At 47.2% G+C, this 21920-nt stretch overlaps 6 protein-coding genes across 6 annotated transcripts; 3 read left to right on the plus strand and 3 right to left on the minus strand.

Annotated features, from left to right (window-relative positions):
- On the minus strand, positions 1-3647 carry N7446_002460 (glycoside hydrolase family 18 protein; the record flags this gene model as incomplete). Its single annotated transcript, XM_058511209.1, has 8 exons — positions 1-584; positions 608-697; positions 745-992; positions 1044-1288; positions 1385-2777; positions 2833-3139; positions 3196-3421; positions 3444-3647. The coding sequence occupies 8 exons, from the start codon at positions 3645-3647 to the stop codon at positions 1-3; spliced, it is 3297 nt and encodes a 1098-aa protein (XP_058376745.1).
- A 669-nt stretch (positions 3648-4316) lies between these two features.
- On the plus strand, positions 4317-6351 carry N7446_002461 (uncharacterized protein; the record flags this gene model as incomplete). The annotated part of the gene is made up of 6 exons (XM_058511210.1): positions 4317-4704; positions 4760-5174; positions 5222-5758; positions 5811-5936; positions 5992-6170; positions 6218-6351. 6 exons carry the CDS (start codon positions 4317-4319, stop codon positions 6349-6351), a joined length of 1779 nt encoding a protein of 592 aa, XP_058376746.1.
- Positions 6352-7650: 1299 nt separating this feature from the next.
- On the plus strand, positions 7651-8868 carry N7446_002462 (alpha-hydroxy acid oxidase; the record flags this gene model as incomplete). Its single annotated transcript, XM_058511211.1, has 3 exons — positions 7651-7723; positions 7774-8657; positions 8716-8868. 3 exons carry the CDS (start codon positions 7651-7653, stop codon positions 8866-8868), a joined length of 1110 nt encoding a protein of 369 aa, XP_058376747.1.
- A 1231-nt stretch (positions 8869-10099) lies between these two features.
- N7446_002463 (uncharacterized protein) lies at positions 10100-10986 on the minus strand (the record flags this gene model as incomplete). Its single annotated transcript, XM_058511212.1, has 2 exons — positions 10100-10598; positions 10664-10986. The coding sequence occupies 2 exons, from the start codon at positions 10984-10986 to the stop codon at positions 10100-10102; spliced, it is 822 nt and encodes a 273-aa protein (XP_058376748.1).
- Positions 10987-14525: 3539 nt separating this feature from the next.
- N7446_002464 (flavin-containing monooxygenase) lies at positions 14526-16455 on the plus strand (the record flags this gene model as incomplete). Its single annotated transcript, XM_058511213.1, has 6 exons — positions 14526-14703; positions 14762-15163; positions 15215-15881; positions 15941-16088; positions 16140-16244; positions 16294-16455. 6 exons carry the CDS (start codon positions 14526-14528, stop codon positions 16453-16455), a joined length of 1662 nt encoding a protein of 553 aa, XP_058376749.1.
- Positions 16456-17608: 1153 nt separating this feature from the next.
- On the minus strand, positions 17609-20956 carry N7446_002465 (NRPS-like enzyme; the record flags this gene model as incomplete). Its single annotated transcript, XM_058511214.1, has 3 exons — positions 17609-20158; positions 20213-20620; positions 20663-20956. The coding sequence occupies 3 exons, from the start codon at positions 20954-20956 to the stop codon at positions 17609-17611; spliced, it is 3252 nt and encodes a 1083-aa protein (XP_058376750.1).
- Positions 20957-21920: the final 964 nt, after the last annotated feature.

A 21920-nucleotide genomic window follows, 5' to 3' on the forward strand; every position in this document is an offset into this window, starting at 1 on the left:
CTACACATCGTCATTATCATCCATTATGTCGTCCTCAGCAGCTTCACCCAAAATATAATTAGGGGTGAAGGGTCGACTCTGCCGATAGCGTCCCCATCTAAAGTACCATCGCGTCGAGCATGGATCCTCCTCATCGCGATATCTCGTCAACTGACCCCGTTGAGCTCCCGTGAATGTTTGCTCCGTTACCAAGTCCTCCTCGTGTAGATAGTTTGCAAAACGCCAAATCATCCGGTGATGCTCATTATCATAGTCGGACTCCCGTCCGCCCCCAGGATAGAAGTAACGAGTGTTGGGAGTCACCTCGTTGCCCGTGTTGCAATTCAACACGTGAGCTCGTCGATTGTCACCTTGATTGTCGTTGCCATCCACACGAGGATACCTGTTTTGCTCAACATACTCCTGGCCATGGAAGGCCACTATGGCGTATATTCCAGCCCGGAGTACACCATCGCGATCCATGATATGGTCGAAGTGGAAATGAAACACCGCGTATTCATCGCTGTTAGTCTCTCGATATCCCGGGCCATCAGGCAGTCGCCATACAACTGCATCGTATAAGCAGACGTCTACATTGTACATTGCTGGCCAAGATAATGTCACTTACTTTCCAAAATATACTCCTCTCCTCTAGTACGGACCAACATCTCATACTCTAGGGTTAATGCACCGTCCATAATTCCTTGCATTATATAACCTATTTTGGTTAGTGCGCATTCAGAGTGTGAGAGGTAGGAGTCATACCCCAGCTTGGTTGTCCAAATCCTTCCGAGGAACTATAAAGCTCCTCTGATTCCGCAATGTTTCTAGCAGATACACTCTTCGCCGCTGACAGCAAAATTGTAGCGTTGGAACGTTTATCAAGGCCTGCAGCAGGGCAAGCCAACGTGCAAAGCTGGGACCCAGCATCCAGAGAGTCCGCGACCTCGTTTCTCCCATGCGTTCCCAAGCACAGAAGACTTTCGGTCCGTGCAATAGGCTCAGCATTAGGCCTGTACCATCAGTTCATTTAATGTTCCAGAGGAAATAAATACAGCACTTACCACTCAGCCTGGAACTGAACAATCTCGTCCAGGGTCACCAACGGATCACTAGAATTATACTCGCTCTCCATCAACGTCATCTGATAGGTCGGGCTGTTGCCCTTCGCAATGGCGGTCAAATGAATTAGCAGACTAGTCCAGTCTGCCTTGTTCAAACTATGGCGCTTTTGCAAACCCATTTCGATGGTGTCCCGCTTTGAATACTGGCGCTGGCCTTTGTCGCAGACGGGATCTTTGGAGTACTTCTGTAGCTGAGTTTTAAAAGCCGTAACGAGGGGATCATTCTACTTGTGTTAGCAAAGATTGCAAGTAACAGGGACCACAAAGGGACTTCCACATACACTCGTAGCTGGCGAATCGCAACAGAATGATCCATATCCTGACATGCACCCAGAAGGATCGGTCGCGATGGAAGCTTTCCCAGCAGGGCACGTTCCAGAGCACTGGAAGGGAACAGAACCCCAGAATTTTCCACCATGGTAGTACCAGTCGCAGTTCTCGTATGGAGGGGGCTGATCACAGCAGAAGGACTTATAACCGACAATACAAGGCTCCTCTCCCCCAGCACCGTAATTGGAATAAGTTAGTCGCTCCCGTCCTGAGGGACAGCCTGCATTGCTATGAATTCCAGCACAGAAAGGCGCACTTCCTGACCAGCCACACTCAGCAACTGCTTTGTTGGCCGCAGTCTGCGTACAGCAAAGCACTTTGTGCCCAGTCCAGCAACTCTTTCCTGTCCCACTGATGCTGCTTGACACTTCGACCTCTCCCTTGTGACATTTGCCATTGCAAAATGGAGCCCCGCCACGCCACTGGCAAGTGGGCATATTGTCGGTTGGACAGCAGTAAAGACGCGATTTGCCGTTGGAGCATCCAGTATTGGTACCCGTGTTACCTCTGTTCTTGCCATCGCTCCGCTGGGCAGGGCTAAGGCTATTCGGACAAGATTGGCCGCATTCGCCCAATTGGCAAGATTGAACCTGGTCAGTGGTAGAAGCAAGTGATTTGGCTGACAATGCGATGGTGCTACGGCCCGTCAACTTCGATAGTGCCGCCGAAGCTGTGCCTTCGGAATCATCTGTCGATACGGCCCATACCATGGTACCGCCAAGACAGTGGTTATTGGCATAGTCCAGCTTCAGCTTGAGAGTTTCCTCGTCATCATAGCTGACCCACTGGTTCTCGCCCCAAGTGACCATCTTGACGGCGGCTTTCTTGTCTAAAGTCACCTTGGCGTTATCTTTATCTATCACACGCTTGATCTCTGAGTACGAGAGTGTCCCGACAGAGTCTGTGCAAGACCCTGCATTGCCCCCTGATGTGAAAATACACCCGGGGGTATTGCAACTGGGATCAGTGAGAGTGAATGACCGGCCATAAAAGCCCAGACCAAGAACGACGTGGTCAGGGTCAATCTTGTTGCGCCAAAGTAGCTCCAATGCCAAGTTAACTTCGGTCAAGTTGGTATGCGCATTGATATAAGGGCCCAGATATTTATTGGTGTTGTCCCAAGTACCGTGTAGGTCGTAGGACATAATATTGAACCAATCAATTGTCTTTTCAATCTCGACAATGTCAAAGTGTTGCATATACCAGTAAGAAGATGGGATGGTGATGGTGAGCCCGTATGTATGCCCGCTTGATGCGAGGGCATTACGGAGATTCTTCAAGAAAAAAGTGTAATTATTGTAGTCAGCGGCTTTGCCTGAGCGCTCTTCAGCTACTGGATATTCCCTAGGTTGAATAGTGAGTGGTGTAGTTACCAACTAAGGGCGTGGGATGAAAATACCAATCAAGATCGACGCCATCAAAGCCGTATGTCTCTAAGAAGGAAAGCAAGGATTCAAAGAACTTCTTCTGTGCCGACTCTGATGCAGCCAGGTCTGAAAAGGTGGTAGCAGTGGGTTGATCGGGGTCGTTCATGCTCCAGCCTCCAATGGATATCCAAGTCTGGAGGTCAGGATAGAGGTTCTTGAGCCCAGTGAATCTTTTATATAACGCAACATCTCCGCTATCCATCGGAGCCACTTTGAATGAAGTGGGATCAATGAAGGCAAAGGCAAAATTCAGATGTGTATATGATCCAAGAGGAATAGCTGGCTGATATCAACACGAGTGCGCGCAAGACGTATATGGGCAAGGGAAAACATACATTCTGGGTACATTTTGTCACATTTGCGGGTAATGCCCCAGCTCTCATAGTATCCAATTGTACGCTTAGATGCGCTAGATCCGGAGCAGCTGGGAGACTCGATGGTTTTGTTGCCGCAAAAGTCCTTGGTGGTTCCACAGAAGCCATATTCAGAACAGCACACGTTGAGGGGACATTTGTCTGCCACGGACCACTTTACAAAGTCAGTTCTTTTCAATGGATTTAACTTGAGATGGAGTGGCAATTACCTTCATGCCCCAACCTGGGTTGCAATCCGACTTGCTATCACAGTTGGATATGCAGCTCTCTCCGCAAAAGTCAGGTCCCATTCCACAGACTCCTGTGTTCGAACAGCAGCCAAGTTCACATGGCTTGTCGGCGCTACAGGTATAGTCCTGACCAAGACAGGGACAGCACCATAGTGCAAGTAGAAGTATAGCCCAAGACTTCATTTTGGGGGCCATATAACAATGCAAGATATCAAATATAAAACGGGAGTCTAAAGCACACTCAAAAGATTGCCAAAGAAGTATCCAAAAGACACGAAGCTACTAGCTCTGGGCCTTGACTTCTTCGAACAGGCCTAAATACCCTGATTGCAGATGCATTAGCACATCCTAGTGTAGGCCGGGACTTTTCGCCCCAAAATCCCTGTTCATCACACCCTCCATCACAAAGCACTAAATCTCTAGGTGATCCTTTTCCAAGTTTGCTTTCATCTACAACTCTTGTAGATGAACAAATGAAAACATCATCGGAAGAATGCTATTTTCCCCTGATAAGTCTGACATCACTTGGATTGCGATCCCTGTCTCCTTCGGAAGTTCACTGCCTTTTGAAGAACGCACTAGTGCCACCGAACACTTTTAGTGTTATGGGGTCTAGTTTCCCCTCGTCTTGGCTACATTAGTCGTTTCAGATCTCCGATCTACATACTCACTATCATATAGTTCAATCTTGTGAAGTCATTCTTGTCAGCGAAGAAAGAAAATACCTCACTCTGATATTGGGAAGTGAGAGCTGGGTGATTTGGGTATACATCCACCCACCCTCCACCTGCTGATCCCAATTCTCCATGGTCTGTTTGACACCTCAGAAAGATTTTGAGAATACCTGCAGCCATGAAATTTACTGCTATACTTGTTATCACTTACGTCGCGTCTGTCTTTGCGCAGATCGATCTATACGAATATGGAACCAATGCCACGGCCTCTATTTCGGATGGGTGCACTTCTGCGTTGAAGAAAGAGCTAAACTGTGATCCTTATCTTCTTACGCTTTCCATGTCGGACTACTTTGGCCCAGTGGGCAATCAGACCTTCCAAGATCAATTATGTGATGAAGGTTGCGGCAGCGCATTGGAGACCTATCATTCTTCTGTGAAACAACAATGTGCCGGCGACGTCGAGCCCTGGGATGGAGTCCCAGCTGTGTGGGCGGGAGACGTCTTATGGTCGACCTGGAACAGGACTTGCCTGAAGGACCCTAAGACTAACACATACTGCACCGGTAACTGCCCCGATTCCTACTACTAAAATGCAGTCACCCGATTAACAATTTCTAGATGCGATCGGAGACATCCAAGCAGCCCTGGGTGACATTGATACAGCCTTAGCAGCAGTATCAAAAGATCAACTATGCTCGACATGTGTTTTAAATCTGATACAGCAAATACAGAAGACGGCGTATTCCAACTACGACGAGCAGTTGGTGGATGAATATGTCAAAATCCAGGACACCTGCAACACAGGGGCACTGCCCACCGAAGTGCAGCCTCCTGCTACCAATATGACCGCCATCCCTGGCATCGACTACTCAACTCCCTCCAACGCCTCCTGCCTCTCCGGCAACTTCTACTCTGCCAAGTCCGGCGACGACATGCAGTCCATTGCCAAGGCCCAGAAAGTCCCCACTGGCCCACTGAGAACGCTAAACGGGATCTTCCCGGACGGATCGAATCTGCTTGCCGGGCAGTATTTGTAGGTTCATTTCACGTTATTAATGTATTTATTACTTACATTTCTAGGTGCCTTCCACGAGCTTGTCTCGTCTATCTAGTCCAAGATGGAGACAGCTGTAACTCCATCGCCGATTCCTACGGTCTCACCATTGCAGACCTCATAAGCTATAATCCATCCATCAACAGAGCGTGCTCGAACCTGAACTCCGGTGATAATGTCTGTGTAGGCGCCTCCGGTCCAACATACACACCAACCACCATTCCTGGGGCCACTGCTACAAAAACAGCTCAATACGCAGCTAGCACCGTGGCAGCAGCCGGTCCAACAGGTTATGGAACCACGAAAGAGTGTGGGGGCTATTATCCCGCCGCTGATGGTGATGACTGCGAACAGATCTCCCTCATATACTCGATCAGCCTTGATCTTTTCCTTTCAATCAATCCAGCCATCAACGCAGCCTGCTCAAACCTGTTTCCGGGTCTGTATTACTGTGTCTATCCGACCGCAAATTGGAATGCCACTACCAATGGAACAACTACGTTGACGTATGTGACGCCTCCTGCTCCCACCCCGACGGGGACAACCTCGAATTGCTACACTTGGTAAGTAAATGATAAATGCCACGCAATAAATTCACAAGCTAAATTTTTCTAGGCATACCATCGTCGATAAGGATTCTTGCTCGCTTTTGCAGAACGTGTATGGAATCACATTCGCGCAGCTTCGCACTTGGAACCCGCAACTCGACGAGGAGTGTTCCAATTTGCTCCTTGATGTCGCGTAAGCTTTTGCATTGTACCTCCTTCTTATATGCAAATCAGCTAATCTACTACAGTTATTGTGTTCGGGGCGATACAGATACGACCACCACTTCCATCACTGAAACAGCGGGAACACCAACATCGAAAATCACGACCACAGCAGATCAGCCGACACAGACCTCTGTGCCAGCCCCAGGTCCGACTCAAGATGGTGTTCCCAAGAACTGCAACAGCTGGGTTATGCAAAAAGAAGGTAAGTGGTCTACTATCACTGATTGAACTTGACTGACGGAGTGAAAGGGGTATATTGCTACGACATGGCCGCTAGTGCTGGAATCGCGCTTGAGGAATTATACAAGCTTAATCCGGCTCTTAATGGAGATTGTTCGGGGCTGTGGGCTGGATATGCTTACTGCATTGGGGTTTCAGCCTAATTGGACAGGTTGTTTGATGCTTTGGACTCTTGGGATATTGACTCTTAATATAGTGGCCATGTACGAGCTGTCTTCCCGAGCTTTGCAATGATCATTCAAAGATGAGTATGTACATAGGTATTTCCAACCTCCTTTCCCAAGTATCTTTTCATCTGTCTTTTGACCTGGTATTCGACGACGACTGATCACTATATTTCCCTTCTGCGAATACAACGTAGCACGGTTTCTTGTCTACTTTGTGCTTATTGTTTTTGACTTGTATAGCGAGCACAACGAAAGTAACTGAGGAAGATGAAGGCTTTGATTGGGTACTACCGAGTGGGTCTAGTTCCCTTTTCTTCGGTCTACTTGGTAGGTAGAGCACACCGTATATGACGAATATGGCTCAATGATCCTCTCCCAATTCTCATTCGATCTCTTCTGTTGCTCCCACTATTCCCCTCGCATAGGCTCAGATCATGCAATGTATCTCAATATAGAAGCAATCCCCGCCTTAAACACATCGAGAATCGGTCCCCTGCCGCCATTCCTGGTACCGACGAGACCAACCTTCACAATCAGCAGAACCTAACTTTCCTTACGGAGAGCCTAAATACTCAGCAAACTGAAGAAATTCAGGACAGACGGAGACAATCTGAAGGACTACTCCGCCACCTTTTGGAGATTGCGCAAAGATGCGTACCAGAACTTTGTTTCTAGCAAAGCTGAACTCGACCACCTACAGCTTCTGGTGGAGCAACAGGGGGATGCAAGCCGACTGAGCGAGCTTGCTGTTCTGCGTCACAACTTTCAGGAGAAAAAGCCAGATCTGGAGTTTTTCGACCGCTGCATTCGAGTACATGCCATCTCAATCAAGAACAATAAATGCATAATGACCATTTGCAGATTGTAGACAACCCCACAATCTCGGAAAAGTGGCATCAGTTGATGTCAGTAGAGTCTAGAATCATGGGAGGCTATTTTATATCGAGATCAATGTCTATATCCTGATTAGGGCTAGTTCAATGCACTATGCCTAATTAGGCTTCGTGCTCAAGGTAGTTTGGGAGTCAAGGATAACAGGTTGTAGTGACAAGGTTTCAGCCCTATGGAGACATATATGTTTGTGCTAACGAAAATAAGTCCAGAGTTTGCACCAGGATTGGCTTTAGGTACTGTGATTCAGCATCGCCAGTGTTTTAAAGCGGATCGGGAAAGCTATCGGAAAAGCCTCCCCCACTCTTACCCCTCATACTGCTATCAACATGGGATTTTCTACATTTCACAACTCCCAGCGAGTTTTAATCCTTGCTATCTGCAATGTCCAACAAAATACTAAACATAGCTGACCTCCAGGAGGCAGCTTCCAAATCCCTCCCTGTTTCCGTAAAAGGTATTTTCATCCCCTCACATAACAATCTCTAGTTCTAAACTATGGACTAGATTTCTTCAACTCCGGCGCAACAAACCAAGTAACCCTCCACGACAACTACACTGCGTATAGGAAGTACCGTCTCCTCCCCAGAGTCCTGAAAGATGTCTCCCAAGTGGACACGGGCATCTCCCTTTTTGGTCGGGACATCCTCTTCCCACTCTGTGCCTCGCCCACCGGACTACAAGTATTAGCCCACCCAGATGGAGAACTAGCAACAAGCAGAGCATGTGCCAAGACAGGCGTGAACATGGGAGTCTCCTCCTACACCGGTTATCCAATCGAGCAAATCACCGAGGCGGGAAACGAAGTGGGGCCTGTCAACCACGTCATGCAGCTCTACACATTGAACGACAAAGCTAAACAAGAGCGTATTGTGCGTCGTGCCGAAGCTGCGGGTTGCAAGGCAATCTTCTTGACCGCGGATAGTCCCGTCCTTGGTGTTCGCTGGAATGAATGGCGGAATGGATTCAAGCCTCCGCCTGGCGTGGCGTATCCGATGTATGAAAAGACATCGGATGAGATCCAGGCGCAATCTCATGATGATGGGTTCACTTCGACTAATTCAGATTCTCATTCTTGGGCTACGGAGATTCCGTGGTTGCGCAGTATTACCAAGATGGAGATCTGGATTAAGGGAGTCCTTACGCCGGAGGATGTTGAGACTGCTGTTGAATACGGTTGTGATGGTGTTATTATTAGCAACCATGGTGGTAGACAGCTAGATGAGACGCCAGCTACCATTGATGCTCTTCCTGCTTGTGCTAAGGTTGCACGAGGACGGATTAGGATTCATATTGATGGTGGGATTCGGTCTGGGGCTGATATTTTCAAGGCCCTGGCTCTAGGCGCAGAGTGTTGCTGGGTTGGACGTCCAGTGCTTTGGGGATTGGCGGTAAGTATTTATTGCTGCGCTATCGATATTGATGATTGGATACTGAGACTTTCGGCAGCATGATGGTCAGCAGGGGGTCGAGCTGATGTTTAAGATTCTGTACGACGACTTCAAGCGATGCATGCAGCTTACAGGCTGTAAATCGGTTTCGGAGATTCGCCCGGAGCTTTTGGCTATTGTTAATGCATACGGGCCTTTGGCAAGGCTGTAATGTTGTGCAATGACATATAGGGTTATGGTCATTCACTAAAGGGTATAGCATAGATTGCTTGTGGTTGGGGAGCTCATTACAGAGGTAGATCGAGAAAGTGTGATAGTTTTGAACATGCATAGATCAGGCTTATTACATACTCTTGCATTCAAATAGGTATCTCCAAAGATTGGGACTGATCGATAAAAGTCCAGGATTTTGATGTGATGTATCCCAACTATGTTGGTTGTAGTATCATGGTTCGTTGATGAATTGAAAACACTTCGTTGATAAACCTGATTCGACGCTGAGAAAGAACCGATGAGGTATTTGAGCCCTGCATTTCTTGATGGTTGGTTAAATGGCTCTTATTTCACCATAGGGCCTCAAATTAGAAGACTGCGGGGGATATTATCGTTGACCATAGTTTCATTCGCCGTTATCGTAAACTGGGCCAGAATATTTAATTCCACATGTCACAGTAAAGACAGACACCTACGTCCTCCGACGTTGACAAACAAAGCATGTGGCCCGACAACACGGCCCAGAGGTCTATAAACCCGCTCCGCCATTATTTATACGCTCTACAAGATGAGAACACGACAACCTAGCATTTGTCATGGCTTGCTCGAGGTTATGATAGCTCCTTCTCCTTCTACTGTGCCTGGTACTGGAGTTTGTACTTTGCCAATGTGACGGTACAGTCTGTTAGTTCCTACTAGACAATCCACTATGACAATGATTTTAGCCGACTGAAGAAGACATATGACATTCCTCCGGACGCCATAGTTAGAATACCTTTTATGTACAATAAAATTCGCTTCATGGTTGCCTGACTGAGCTGATACACTGTCGTTCCCGTTCCTAGATGCATTGAAAATTAAATAGAGGACAATGCCAACAGCCCTCTGGCAAGAAGAGTAGATTGTTGTTTCAAGCGCCTACGTATAATTGAGTTATCATTCCCCTCCGAGAGGAACGGTATAGCAGTTGTAATTATATCAGCCTGCTGAGCACTTCGGTAGTTGGAACTTGATAAAATACTTGTGGAACAACAAATGGGCAGAAATAGGAAGAGAGAGGAAGATAATTATGGTCATTTGGAAATTACGTGAGGTGAAGCGGACACAACATGGTTTTGCAGCTTCATTAAGGAAATGACCGCCGAAACCGCAAAATGTACAAAATGCATTTCAAAAGGTCAATGCGAGACATAAAATCTAAACAACTCAGATCTACACGGATCAGGATTTCACAGCTTTGCCTTGTCCTTCTCCCAGCCCGCTACGGCTTGCAGGCTCCTCTTCTGCGCAGCATCCCTTTTTCCTTCCATCTTCTCCCGCCACGCTAGGTTCCCGGCATAATCATCAAGACTATTCAACGCCCCTGCGTACATCTCCTCCTTCATGGTACCGTATATGCCTGTCTCAGCTTTATTTAACAGTTTGCGGTCGCGAATCAATCCCAGGACCTCATCCAGTCCACCCACCCCATCGACAATTCCCGCCTGCAGCGAGTCCTTCCCACCAAATCGGTGCGATCCCAAAACCATATTACGGAAGGTGGCTGGGTTCAATTTCGCAAGGAGCATCCGCATCACGGGGATTTGGAGCGTCACGCCGAATTCCAGTTCGTTGACGCACAGGAATCCTCGTTCTGGATTTTGAATCCGGTAGTCGTGATACATGGCCAATATGAATCCACCCGCAAAGGCGTGACCATTCAAAAGGCATACAGATGGCATGGGGTATCTGAAATAAAGTCTTACTTTTATTTTTCGCTATCCTAGCAGCCACCGGGATTGATTGATACATACGTCAAAAACCGCCGAAATAATGGCCACATCCACTTTTCGAGGAATCCCTTCGTGCTCACAACCAGTTCGAGATCCAATCCGTTACTGTAGAACTTAGCGATACCGCTAGTGGTGACTATAACGCCCTTCGGATAGTGATGCTCAATGATGTCCAGTGACAGCAGAAGCGCATCAATAAATGTTGGGGTCAAACGGTTATCTCTCGGCGAAGTGATGGTCAACAGGTATATATTATATTGCTCTTGGCCTTTGTTGGCTGTTGGGTTTGCGCATACGATGGAGCCGCCGGTTGAGGCGATCGGGACAGAGAAAAGAGTAGTCATGGCAGTGACCCTAGTGCTAATCGCGGGGTTCTACTACTCGGGAAAAGCCAATTTATAGCTGTTTTTAATGCACTACCATTTAGAAGACGTGAATAGAGTGGGTATAGATGGGCTATTGTGACTTTGTCGATCCCTGCATGCCTGAGTGACACATCACGATTCAACAAGCTTGTAGCTGCCACTAGTTAGAAACATGGTTGCACGGCATGATCCCACTTTGTAACCAGCAATACAGCTGAACAAGTTGCCTTGCGAGTCTGAAGCTTTTAAAGGGATGCTGAACTGATCTACTAGATAGTTGGACTGAACTAGGGAAAAGCAAGACAGATGGCTCATAGTCTAAAACATACGGCGTGCTGAACTTCCTCCTATGCGGCATGTTTACGTCGTTTAACACATCTTCTAAAATCACTACCCGATCAAACAAACACCTAGGTCAGCCAACAAGATTATGGCAGCTATTGTGTTACCCAATGGAGCAAAAGCTTATTATCTCTACAAATCATACATACAGGTATGGTTACATCCCCACTAATCACTTCAACTCATCCATACCACTAGTGCCGCCAGGTAAGATTCTTCGCCGGAAATGGCTACAGGATGCTTGAGCCTGATCTAGTCGGCTACAGCGGGACTACCAAGCCTGCCTTAAGCCAAAAGATGGCGGCAGAGATAGCGGAGATCCTGCGCTTTGAAGATACACATGCAGCCACCAAAAGATGCTAAGCTAGAGATGAGTTTAAGGCTTTATTCTATCTCATGTTTTACCTGTTCTCAACCCGTCAATCCGCTCTACCACCATCCCCTGTAGGTCTGTTACATATATCATGTCGTTACGATTATCGCACCCAGCCCTCTACTTCTCTCAAATAAATGACTGCAGACGTCCTTTTATCACTTTCATTGTGATCGACGGTATCACCGCATCAGCTACGCTTGACAAGGTTTCTTAGCGGCAGATGGTCTGTCACTCAACGACATTCACCGACATTGATAGGTTTTCATTAATAGTTATTTGGCCCTTATACCTCGACCAGAAATTGCTTCCGCAACTTCAATCATATATTGCATCTCAAAAAGAATTCAACGCGGCGAGATGAGAATACTTTGTCTCCATGGTTACGGGACAAGTCCCCATATCATGAAATACCAGATGTCAGGGTTAGTGAAACTATGTGATCCTAGCTGGGAATTCTATTATCTGGCAGGGAAATTGAATTGTCCACTAACTCCAGGTGAGTTTACTGTTCCCTCCTCTCCACGTTGCGTTGACATTAGCAAATTCATGTTGCTGGTAGGTATCGCACCCGCCATTCCTGGCCCTTACCTCTGCTATTCGGCAGACCTCGACCCTGCCAGCATGAGGGCCGCTCACGCTTTGGTTAATGACGCATTTGAGAGCCAAGGGCCCTTCGATGGGGTGTTTGGCTTTAGCCAAGGGGCCGCGATATTACTTGCTTATCTGCTCGAGCAGATCGCCCTATATCCGGAAAGGCCTCTGCCGGTTAAATTTGGGATTTTCTGCTCGCCAGTACCGATACTTGCGACAGACCCAGCTTACCACCGATCTGTGCTTGGCTCGCTCTCTCTAGAGGATGAACACCGTCTTCGCTCCGCTCAAGATGATCAGCTGGAACAGCTGCCAGGACCAGCTCAAGTTGCGATCAAGGCATTAGTTGGAGCCATCGATACACTAGAGCCATTGACCCGTCGGTCACGTACGAGTTTCCTAGATCGCCAGCCTTTAGAAGTCCCATGCGTGCTGCATCCAGCTCTGTACAAAGCACGTCTCCCTATTCCAACCCTTCATGTTCGTGGGAGAAATGACCCGCCGGCGTTGAAAGAGTGCTCATTGTTGGGCGAGTCTTTTTGCCTCCCAAGATGGCGACGAAATTTCGAACATAACGCCAAACATAACTTTCCACGTTCTATGGCAGAATTGAAGAGGATGGTCTCTGCCATGGAATGGGTGATTACACGTAGTCAACAATCGAAATTATAATACACCCACACCATCCCCTTTAACTTACTTTCGGAAGCTATGTAGTTATTTTGGTAATTTCAGGGGATAATCTTGTTGTCTTATCGGGCTTTTCTGGTCAAATAATGTTAAAACTGCTAGGCTTGTTTAAATCGAAACCAATTGGATCATCGGTCCCGATATTTCAATATACATTACGGAACACAGCAAATGGAATCTCTGTTCTACTTATAGACGATCTGGTCCGGGCCCTAAACCTCATTAGGTGATTGTTGCTTCCATCCAGTCCAGACTGGGATATAATCAGCTATGTTCAATAAGTAAAGTCCCAACTTTCCATCGCACATAGTATCTTTGGCCGGACCTGAAAATGCAAAGGTCGAGATTTTTGATTCTGGGACGGTCGCGGGCAATCCCTTTGCCCACATGTTCTGGTTGGCGGGGGGCGTGGGGTTACTGCTCTTCGAGCCCTTTGCTTTCGCTTGGGGATGATCATTTGCTTTTGCCTCGCCGTCTGTGCCATTCTCAATTGCCGCATCAAAACACTGTGCAGGGGTCATCATGCGAATTCTCTGGTTGTAAAAAGTCGCATTTCGTTCTTGCGCATTGTTTTGAGCGCTCCATTCCACAGCGTATGGATTGGACGGCTCAACTATTTGTGACCACACGACTGCATTCACCGTGTTCACCATGCGTACAGAACATGATCCTAGCCTCCGTGCTTCTGGTCATTGTTCCTCGACATTGGCTTTCCTAGTACATGTCACAATGCATGGACCTGTGCAACAGCAAAGATTTGGCTGCGTACATGAACTCCTGCCGGTAGATCGGCTCCTGCACGCAGCCTCATGTGGATGCCAAAAGGACCTCCTAACTTGTCGTAAATTTTTCAGCCAAGCATTACCTTTCGATGTGAGATAGACAATGTAACACACAGCTCTGAAGGTGACGAATATAATGTTACTATACCCTGCTTGGCTTCGGACAGTCCGATCTTACCAGATGGGGTCATACCTGCATATGAGCGGGCTTCAAACAAACCTGACGTCTAAAAGCAGCCTGGCTAGGCGTGATAGACGCTGCCTTGGGCCCGTGGTCTATCATAGCTTTAGGTCTCGCTATCTATGGACAATAGACCTAGTTAACAATATTGAAAGCCCGTAAATATATATGTCTGTTCCGAGAAATAAATTGAAACCTCGTCTTGGCAGTCTAGGAGCGTTGCAATCCTTCTTTATAAAATAAGCACGTGGCAACCTTGTGCAACCACATATCATTATTGTGCATGATGAATCATGCATCGAGGAAGACAGCTCACACGATATTATCATGTGAGGAGACTGTACAACCTCATAGTCTCCCACCAATCGGATAGCCTCGCCCATCTAGTGTAACCACTGATGCAAAAGAGGTCCAGCGTGAACCTCCGTATAACTAACTCTATGGTGTTATGGACCCTATATTAAAGGTAAAGCGATTGTACATTTACAGAATGGCTCTGAATAGAATTTGATCCACAGAACAGCAAATACAATTCCATAGACCCCTTCTCCCTACCATGGTGCAGAAGCACAGCCCGGCCCTGGCATCATACAGCCAGATTTCTTGTATAGGCACTGGTCTGAGCGCGATCGCCCTCGGAGCGACACTGAAGCGATGGTATGGCATGGATGATATCCATTTTTTTGAGCGTTATCCAGACTGTGGAGGTACCTGGTTTATCAGTTCATACCCTGGTTGGTCCAATTTTGCCCTTTTGATTTTGAATATTTCACGGACTGGCTGTCTTTTTAGGATGTGCTTGCGATGTTCCCAGTGCGCTCTATAGCTTCTCATTCGCATTGAGCGACCGCTGGACCAAGCTCATGCCATCAAACAAAGAAATAAAATCTTACACTGACGGTGTGGTGGACGCCTACGGTCTGCGTGATAAGATGACCTTTCTCACGGAAGTACAGTCATGTGTTTGGCGCGAAGAGGCCTCCCGATGGCTGATGAAGCTTCGCAGCGTGATCACCGGCAATGTTACTTATCACGAATGCCACATCCTTTTCGCGGCCACTGGACAGCTCGCGGAGCCTAAGCCCTGCGATATTCCCGGAGCCAAATCCTTCAACGGAGCCCTGTTTCACTCCGCGAGATGGGACCACAGCGTTGATTTGAAGGGTAAAAATGTGGTTGTCATTGGGAATGGATGTTAGTGCTCTTAGTTTCCGCGGTGGCAGCGAGAAATACTGACAAATGCAGGTACCGCTGCTCAGATCGTGCCGGCCATCGTGGACAGTACCAAAACCTTAACCCAAATCATTCGGAGCAAGAACTGGGTGTTTCAAGCTCCTAATTTCACATACCCGAAAGTTTTGCAGTGGGTCTTTCACTATATTCCGCTCGCCATGCGACTCCACCGTCTGCACCTATTTCTGATAGCCGAAAATGACTTCCGTCTGTTTCGTATGACCAAGGCTGCCGCTAAACTTCGACGGAAGTGCCAGCAGCACGTCGAAAAGTATATGCAAGAGACTGCGCCGGCCAACTACCATGACATCCTTATCCCAGACTTCGATGTGGGGTGCAAGCGGCGGATTTTCGACGACGGATACCTCAAGTCACTTCACAATGAGAAGTTGCATCTCACCCAAACGAAAATCACCGAAATATTGCCAGACGGCGTTAGGACGACAGATGGATTCTATCCCGCTCAGGTCATCGTGCTTGCGACGGGATTCCAGACGAACATATTTCTGCAACATACAGAGATTCACGGTTGTGAAGGGACGCTCACAGATCATTGGAACAGATACGATGGTCCGGGAGCCTACAACTGCTCGGTTATGAGTGGATTTCCGAACTTTTTCCTGTTGCTCGGACCGAACACAGCAACAGGACATACGTCTGCCTTGATGGCAGCCGAAAAGTAAGTCACGGTGACAGTGGCGGAAAATGTGCTGCAAAGGGGTTTATTAACGCAACCAGCTCTGTGAACTATGCGCTTCGGGTTCTCAAGCCTGTTCTGGATGGCAAAGTAAGCTCTATTAATCTGAAACAGGAAGCTGAAGATGAATATGTCTACCAAGTTCAAGAAACCCTTCGTCACCGTGTCTGGAATGCAGGATGTGCTTCGGTATGAATGCCATCGACCACCAAATAGCGGTTTGCTGCTAACAAACCATAGTGGTACGTAAATAAGAAGGGGTGGAACGCAATGACATATCCTTGGTCGCAGGCACATTACTGGTACCGCAGCCTATTTCCCACTAGATCGGATTGGACATTGAAGGTTATCTCATATTACTCTCCATATACAAGTTCTTCGCTGACTTTGACAGCCAATCCAGAGGCCCACTTCCCCCAAAATTGGCCGCACTATGGTGCTGGCCTTGATTATTGTGCTTGCGGCTGCGATTGCTACTCATCTACAAGGCCCGCAATTTTGGTCAACCGCTTTGGCTAAATTGAGTCAAATGATGGGCTTTGATGATGGGTTTTGATGCAAATAATGGTTCCGGATTTCTACGAAACGGATTTGACCAATAGTTGAGCTGCACATTAGTGATTTTTGTTCGCTTTCTATTGCATTATAAATTGTGGAACACAGATTACTTATATACTGTCCATTGATGACGGCTTGGAAAGCGTGGTGCGTGATGCTCCGTCTGTCTGGCATGAAAAGAGTCCACTTTAACGAAATTGGACTTATGGCCGCCAGGCTTTCTCAAGTTCAAACGAGAATTCACCGACCCGCTCTACTATCCCACAAACTTTTCGATGCCACCAGTCCTTTGGGCATTGAGGGATACAGAGACCAATGTGGTGCCTGCAGGCGAATTTGCTGGAGCAAATAGATGCTCCATCAGCACAGAGACTAGAGAGATTGGTTAACGGATATAGCAGCAATATTGGACAGAATTTCCTCTAAAAAACAATGGCCGAAATGAATAACACCGAATTAATATAAATAGCAATGTACAGCGATGTACGACCTAGCGCTACTTATCTGTTATGTAATATGCTTAACAAAAATCCGTTGTTATTAACTGAATAATACAGCTTAACATACTGGCGGGAATCCGAGTGCTGAGGAATACGACAGATTGAACATACCAAGGTAATGTCTCAAATTATATAGGCATGCACGAGTATATTTTCAGCATAAGAGTCGAAGAGCGAGTCTCAAAAAGTCTTTATAACATTAAACGGGTTCTGTTGATATTGTGGGAAAAAGATGAACGATTGAACATATCCAGGCGACTCAATTATATTGGAGTAAAAGGTCTTAAAGAATTATCTTCGTACGGTAAATAATAAGGTTATTATGTGAAGTGGAAGTGCTAGCAAAAGAGGGACTCTTTTCAGATTATGTATCTGGGGCGTACGTTCAGGCAAGCATTTATAAGGGCAGTGGTGGGCGGGCGGAAACAGGATATGGCAAAGTTTAGTCCGAATCGGCCTATGGGCTAGGGATCGCTTCAATAGCATTCTGTCTTTATCATCAATCAGATCATCTCACCTAAATTAGATAACCTCCAGTACTGTCCAGTTTCCCAAATTGCCCGATTTAACATATTCCCAACTTGAAAGATAGTTACAAGCATTATCTATAACCACCCGAAAGGTTGCAGAAGACCCCCCTTTCTCCAGCATCTACTGCTCCATCCACTCGGCGATCCACTTGGCAAACCACGACCCCTTGATTGCCGGTATGGCGCGCAATGTGTCACTCTTCTTGGCTGCATGCGATGCATCCAAAACATTCGGCAAACGAGGCAAAAGCCCATCTTCAGGGTTCTGTGTCTTGTCCTGCGCGTCCAGGCCTTCATAAAAGTGTAGCAGCTTCGCGGCTGGGTTGGCTTTCAGCAATGTTTCCAGGTTCTCACTGCCTCCAGATTTCACTCGGCCTTTAGCCTCCATGTCCTGGCGAATACGAGCTATCCAGTTGCTTAGCGGAACGATTGCTAGAGTCTTGTCGGTGACTGCAGCAATCTCTTCCACTATGGTTGGAAGAATTGAAGTCCAAGTCTGTGGGTGGAGATTTAGAGGATGGAAAACCTCGACTGGCCTGGTCTCAGACTCAGAAAATGGGCTAAGCACAAGCTCGATCAATACCTCAGAGAGTAGATCTGCTGGGACCCAATCGATTCGACCCATAGATGGGCCCAGGGACTCTGGTAACGCGCCAATATGCAACGAGCTTAACACTAAGCTGGGAAACCACTCAGCTGGATTCCAGAGGCCTGTTTTCTTCACCGCGCCAGCAACCTGACCGATACGAGCGAATGATAGCGGGATTGGCAATCTCTTGGAGGCGTAGTCGAGAAGTTCTTCAGCCAAATACTTGCTCTCGGCATACCCGTTCGGCGCAGGAGTCTCAGTGATAATGACTTTTTCGGAATTGATACCTGACTTGGTGCGATGTGCCACGACTGAACTCGTGGATGACATGAACAATAACCGTGGATGACTCCGTGCAGAAGCACAGAAGGAGATGAGATTCACCACACCAGCCAGGTGAGGCTCAAAGGATCTCATTGACAAGTTGAAGTTGACTGGCCAGGCATTGTGAAGTACAACGGTTGTGGTGTCTCGGAGTTTCTGGAGCATATCTGCCGAAAGATCGAAATCTTCTTTGGACATATCGACTTTCAAGAAGGTCACTCGGGATTCATCGAAGTCAGCTTCAAGGTGACGAGTTCTATAAGAGCAGATTTGCGCTGAGCGGCTGTTGTCCCTTCGATTCAGGCAATAGACATGCTCAACCGAATGGTCATTCAATAGGTCATGAAGCAAATAAGTTCCCAGAACGCCGGTACTGCCAGTGAGAATGACATTATGCCTCCTGCCAGGTACAGCTGGCGACGATGGACTTGGGATTCGATCAATCTTCTCTTGAAACACCTTGAACATTTCCTGTCTCTCCCGAAGTTGATTCTCAATATCTAGTTTGTTAGAAACCGTTGCATTCTCCTTAAGTTGCATGATCGCGTCTGCGAGCTCAGTGATAGAAGGTTTCGCGTAGATTAGCGGGACATCAATATCGCTCATATCGAGTCCATGCCGAAGGGTTCGCACGATGGTGATTGTTTGCAAAGAATCCATGCCACGGATAAACATATTGTCATTATCACCGAGATCAGGCCACTCTGTGGCAGCAACAGCACTAGATTTGATGTATTTGGACACAGCGCCACGGTCTGCATTTTTACCTGGGCCGACGTAACCGCCAGGCTGGGTAGAAACAGCCTCCGCTTCAATATACAGCTTGTCAATCTCTTCTTCATACAAAGTGATGGTTCCTGATCTCTGAACTGTGCCTTTGCCGGAGCGCAGCATTGGCTTGTCAGGATGAGTGAACAAGATGTGTGACTTGGCAATCCGTGCATATGCAGGGCATACTTTGTTGGCTCCTTCGACGCTGGGCCAGATAGCCTCGAGCAGACTGGCGCGATCAGATGGCGATAACTCCTTCCCACCAGTGTCGGCTTCAACCAGAAGCGCAGCTTGGAAGCGCTGTGCACCAACAACTAACACACCTGTGACCTGAGGGTTGTGAGACAGTATCTGCTGTTCCATAGAGATAGGATTGGTTTTTTCCCCGTTCAGAAAGACAACGATATCATCTTTCCGAGCATGCCATTTCCAGAAATTTTTCTTGTTTGGATCTGGATGCGGTATGAACAAGTCTCGGCTGCTATATTCTTGCAATTCTGTGAAGCCACCCCCGTAGGAAAATGTTGGCTGATTCTCTTCAAGGTCTGCATTCCGTACAATGACTAGTTCATGCTGGCTATCGGCGACGTGCCGAAACTCAATCCCCATGGCGGGATGGATCTCAATGTATTTCCAATCCATCGGGTCACGGTTGGATTTGGAGAAAAGCATGGGAATGAGCCCCAGTTCTGAAGCTCCGTACTGATTCACCAGTTTGACCTTTGAAGCAACCCGATCTCCAATATCTTGAGGCAGGTCTCCGCCGCCGTAGACAATTATATCCAAATTCTTTGCACAGAATTCAAGGAGTTCTGGGTCTTGAGCCAATTCCTGGACTATCGAGGGAATGGCAAAGGCTCCATCTACTGGGGTTTGCTTTATTCCCTCGACTATGCCACGTGCCGAAATTATAGTTGCAGAAATCGGAGCAACCATGACAGTGCCGAATGGTATGGAATTAAAGACATTGCAAATCAGATAAGTGACCTGCACATTATGCATTAGAAAATATTTTATACCCAACGACTGGAATTGTCTTACATGAAATGGAGGGAAAGTTATGAAAAATCTCTTCCCTAGTGTCATGGGATAGAGTCCATCAAAAGACTTAGGCGGGTCCATTCTGATCATTCTTATACTTCTTGCGGCAGCTTCATTAGTGAAGTAAATTGGTTTGGGAATCCCAGTCGAGCCCGACGTATGAACAATGAATAGGTTCTCCGACCCATTAGTTGTGAGCGTTTTCACGAAAGGAAACACGGGATACTCGATTTTCAGCAGCTCATCAACACTTGGAATCCCAACTATTTTCACGTTCACCGCATTTGCAATAGTAGTAACGGCTGATGGCCAAGGTGTAGAAGACAGGAAATGTTTGCATTTCAAGGTTTCCAGAAGACTTTGGTGCGCCACTATACTGTTGCGGGGTGAGGTGTAGAACATCTGGACCTAAGTAAGACGTCGTCCAAAGTCAGAAAGGATTTCACTTACGACATAGCCCGCCTTTAGAGCACCTGCAACCAGAACAGAATATCGCAGGTCATTTGGGCCGATGTAAGGTAACACTTCCTTATTGTCCCCCGGACCAAGGGTTTTGGTCAGAAACCAAGCAGCCCCATTGACAGCATTAGCTAAGTCACCGTATGTGACCTTGAAATAGCCTTGATCATAAGTTACATTGGTGTTTGGATATTCTGCATAGATCCTGTCCGGATAGGAGGCACCGTGATGGTCCACGATGGCCGGTATCAGTTCTTCACAAGGGTTGAAATCCCCAAGATCCATCTTGAAATTGGGTCAAAATACCTATGCCCTAGGTTTGATTTGATTGCTGTGGTCGAATCATAAATGTTGTAATAGTTTAGTTTCTTCTCGGGTATTGAAACGAGGGGCCTTAAGTATGATAAAAATTACGCATTCCGCTTGGGCCTTAAAATTTGCCAGGTCACACAGGGGATCTAACCTGGTTGTCCAGCAGTGACTGTAGGGTGTCATAGAATTTCCCCTTCTCAAGAGTTCTATGATAGGTCTAGATTAGTTGCATCGCGTCAAAGGTGTAATAAATGTCCTTGCTTGCAGATATAAAAGATCGTCAATCTGGAGAGAAACAACGATTGGAGGGAACTGATATGCGGGACATATGCCGTGAAACTGCGAAATAAGTGTATGACTGTCTCTTCCAGTGCCTCATGCTATCTTGGGTAACATTAAATACATTTCTCGTTCTGCATGCATCTTGTGTCACCCAAGCTTAGTATGCCCCATCGTATGGGCTGGTCGATCTTAGCCCGGAGCTGCTCCTCTCAGCTTTTAAATGGCGGCAGGGTGATGTCATTGATCTTTGTCTATCCTCAGAGGTGATATTTTATCACTAATGATAGGCAGAGCTAGCGTCTATACGCACTCCTGCGTACATTTTTGCATCGTAAACCGGATTAGTTTGGAATACCCGTATCGTATTATGCAATTCTAGCCCCGAGTGGCTGCCAGTGGGCCATTTTGTATGATCAGACTATAATGGCCCATCTGATCACCTCGAACTCCTTCTACTGGCGAGTCTACTGACCTCATCGATATTTATACTCGACTGCCTTGTTACCATGATGTATTACACCGCCCGCTAAATATGGTTCTCGTCGTGGTGCTAGTTGTTGGACGCATTGGGCTACCCCAGATGTCCATTCCACTTGAAATCCCTATGAAGTCTGCCCGTGTGTAGGTGACTTCGTAGGAAGTGATAAAGGTCTCC

The sequence above is a fragment of the Penicillium canescens genome, assembly GCF_028828765.1.
Source record: "Penicillium canescens strain IBT 15451 chromosome Unknown utg000002l_segment0_segment0, whole genome shotgun sequence".
NCBI lineage: Eukaryota > Fungi > Ascomycota > Eurotiomycetes > Eurotiales > Aspergillaceae > Penicillium > Penicillium canescens.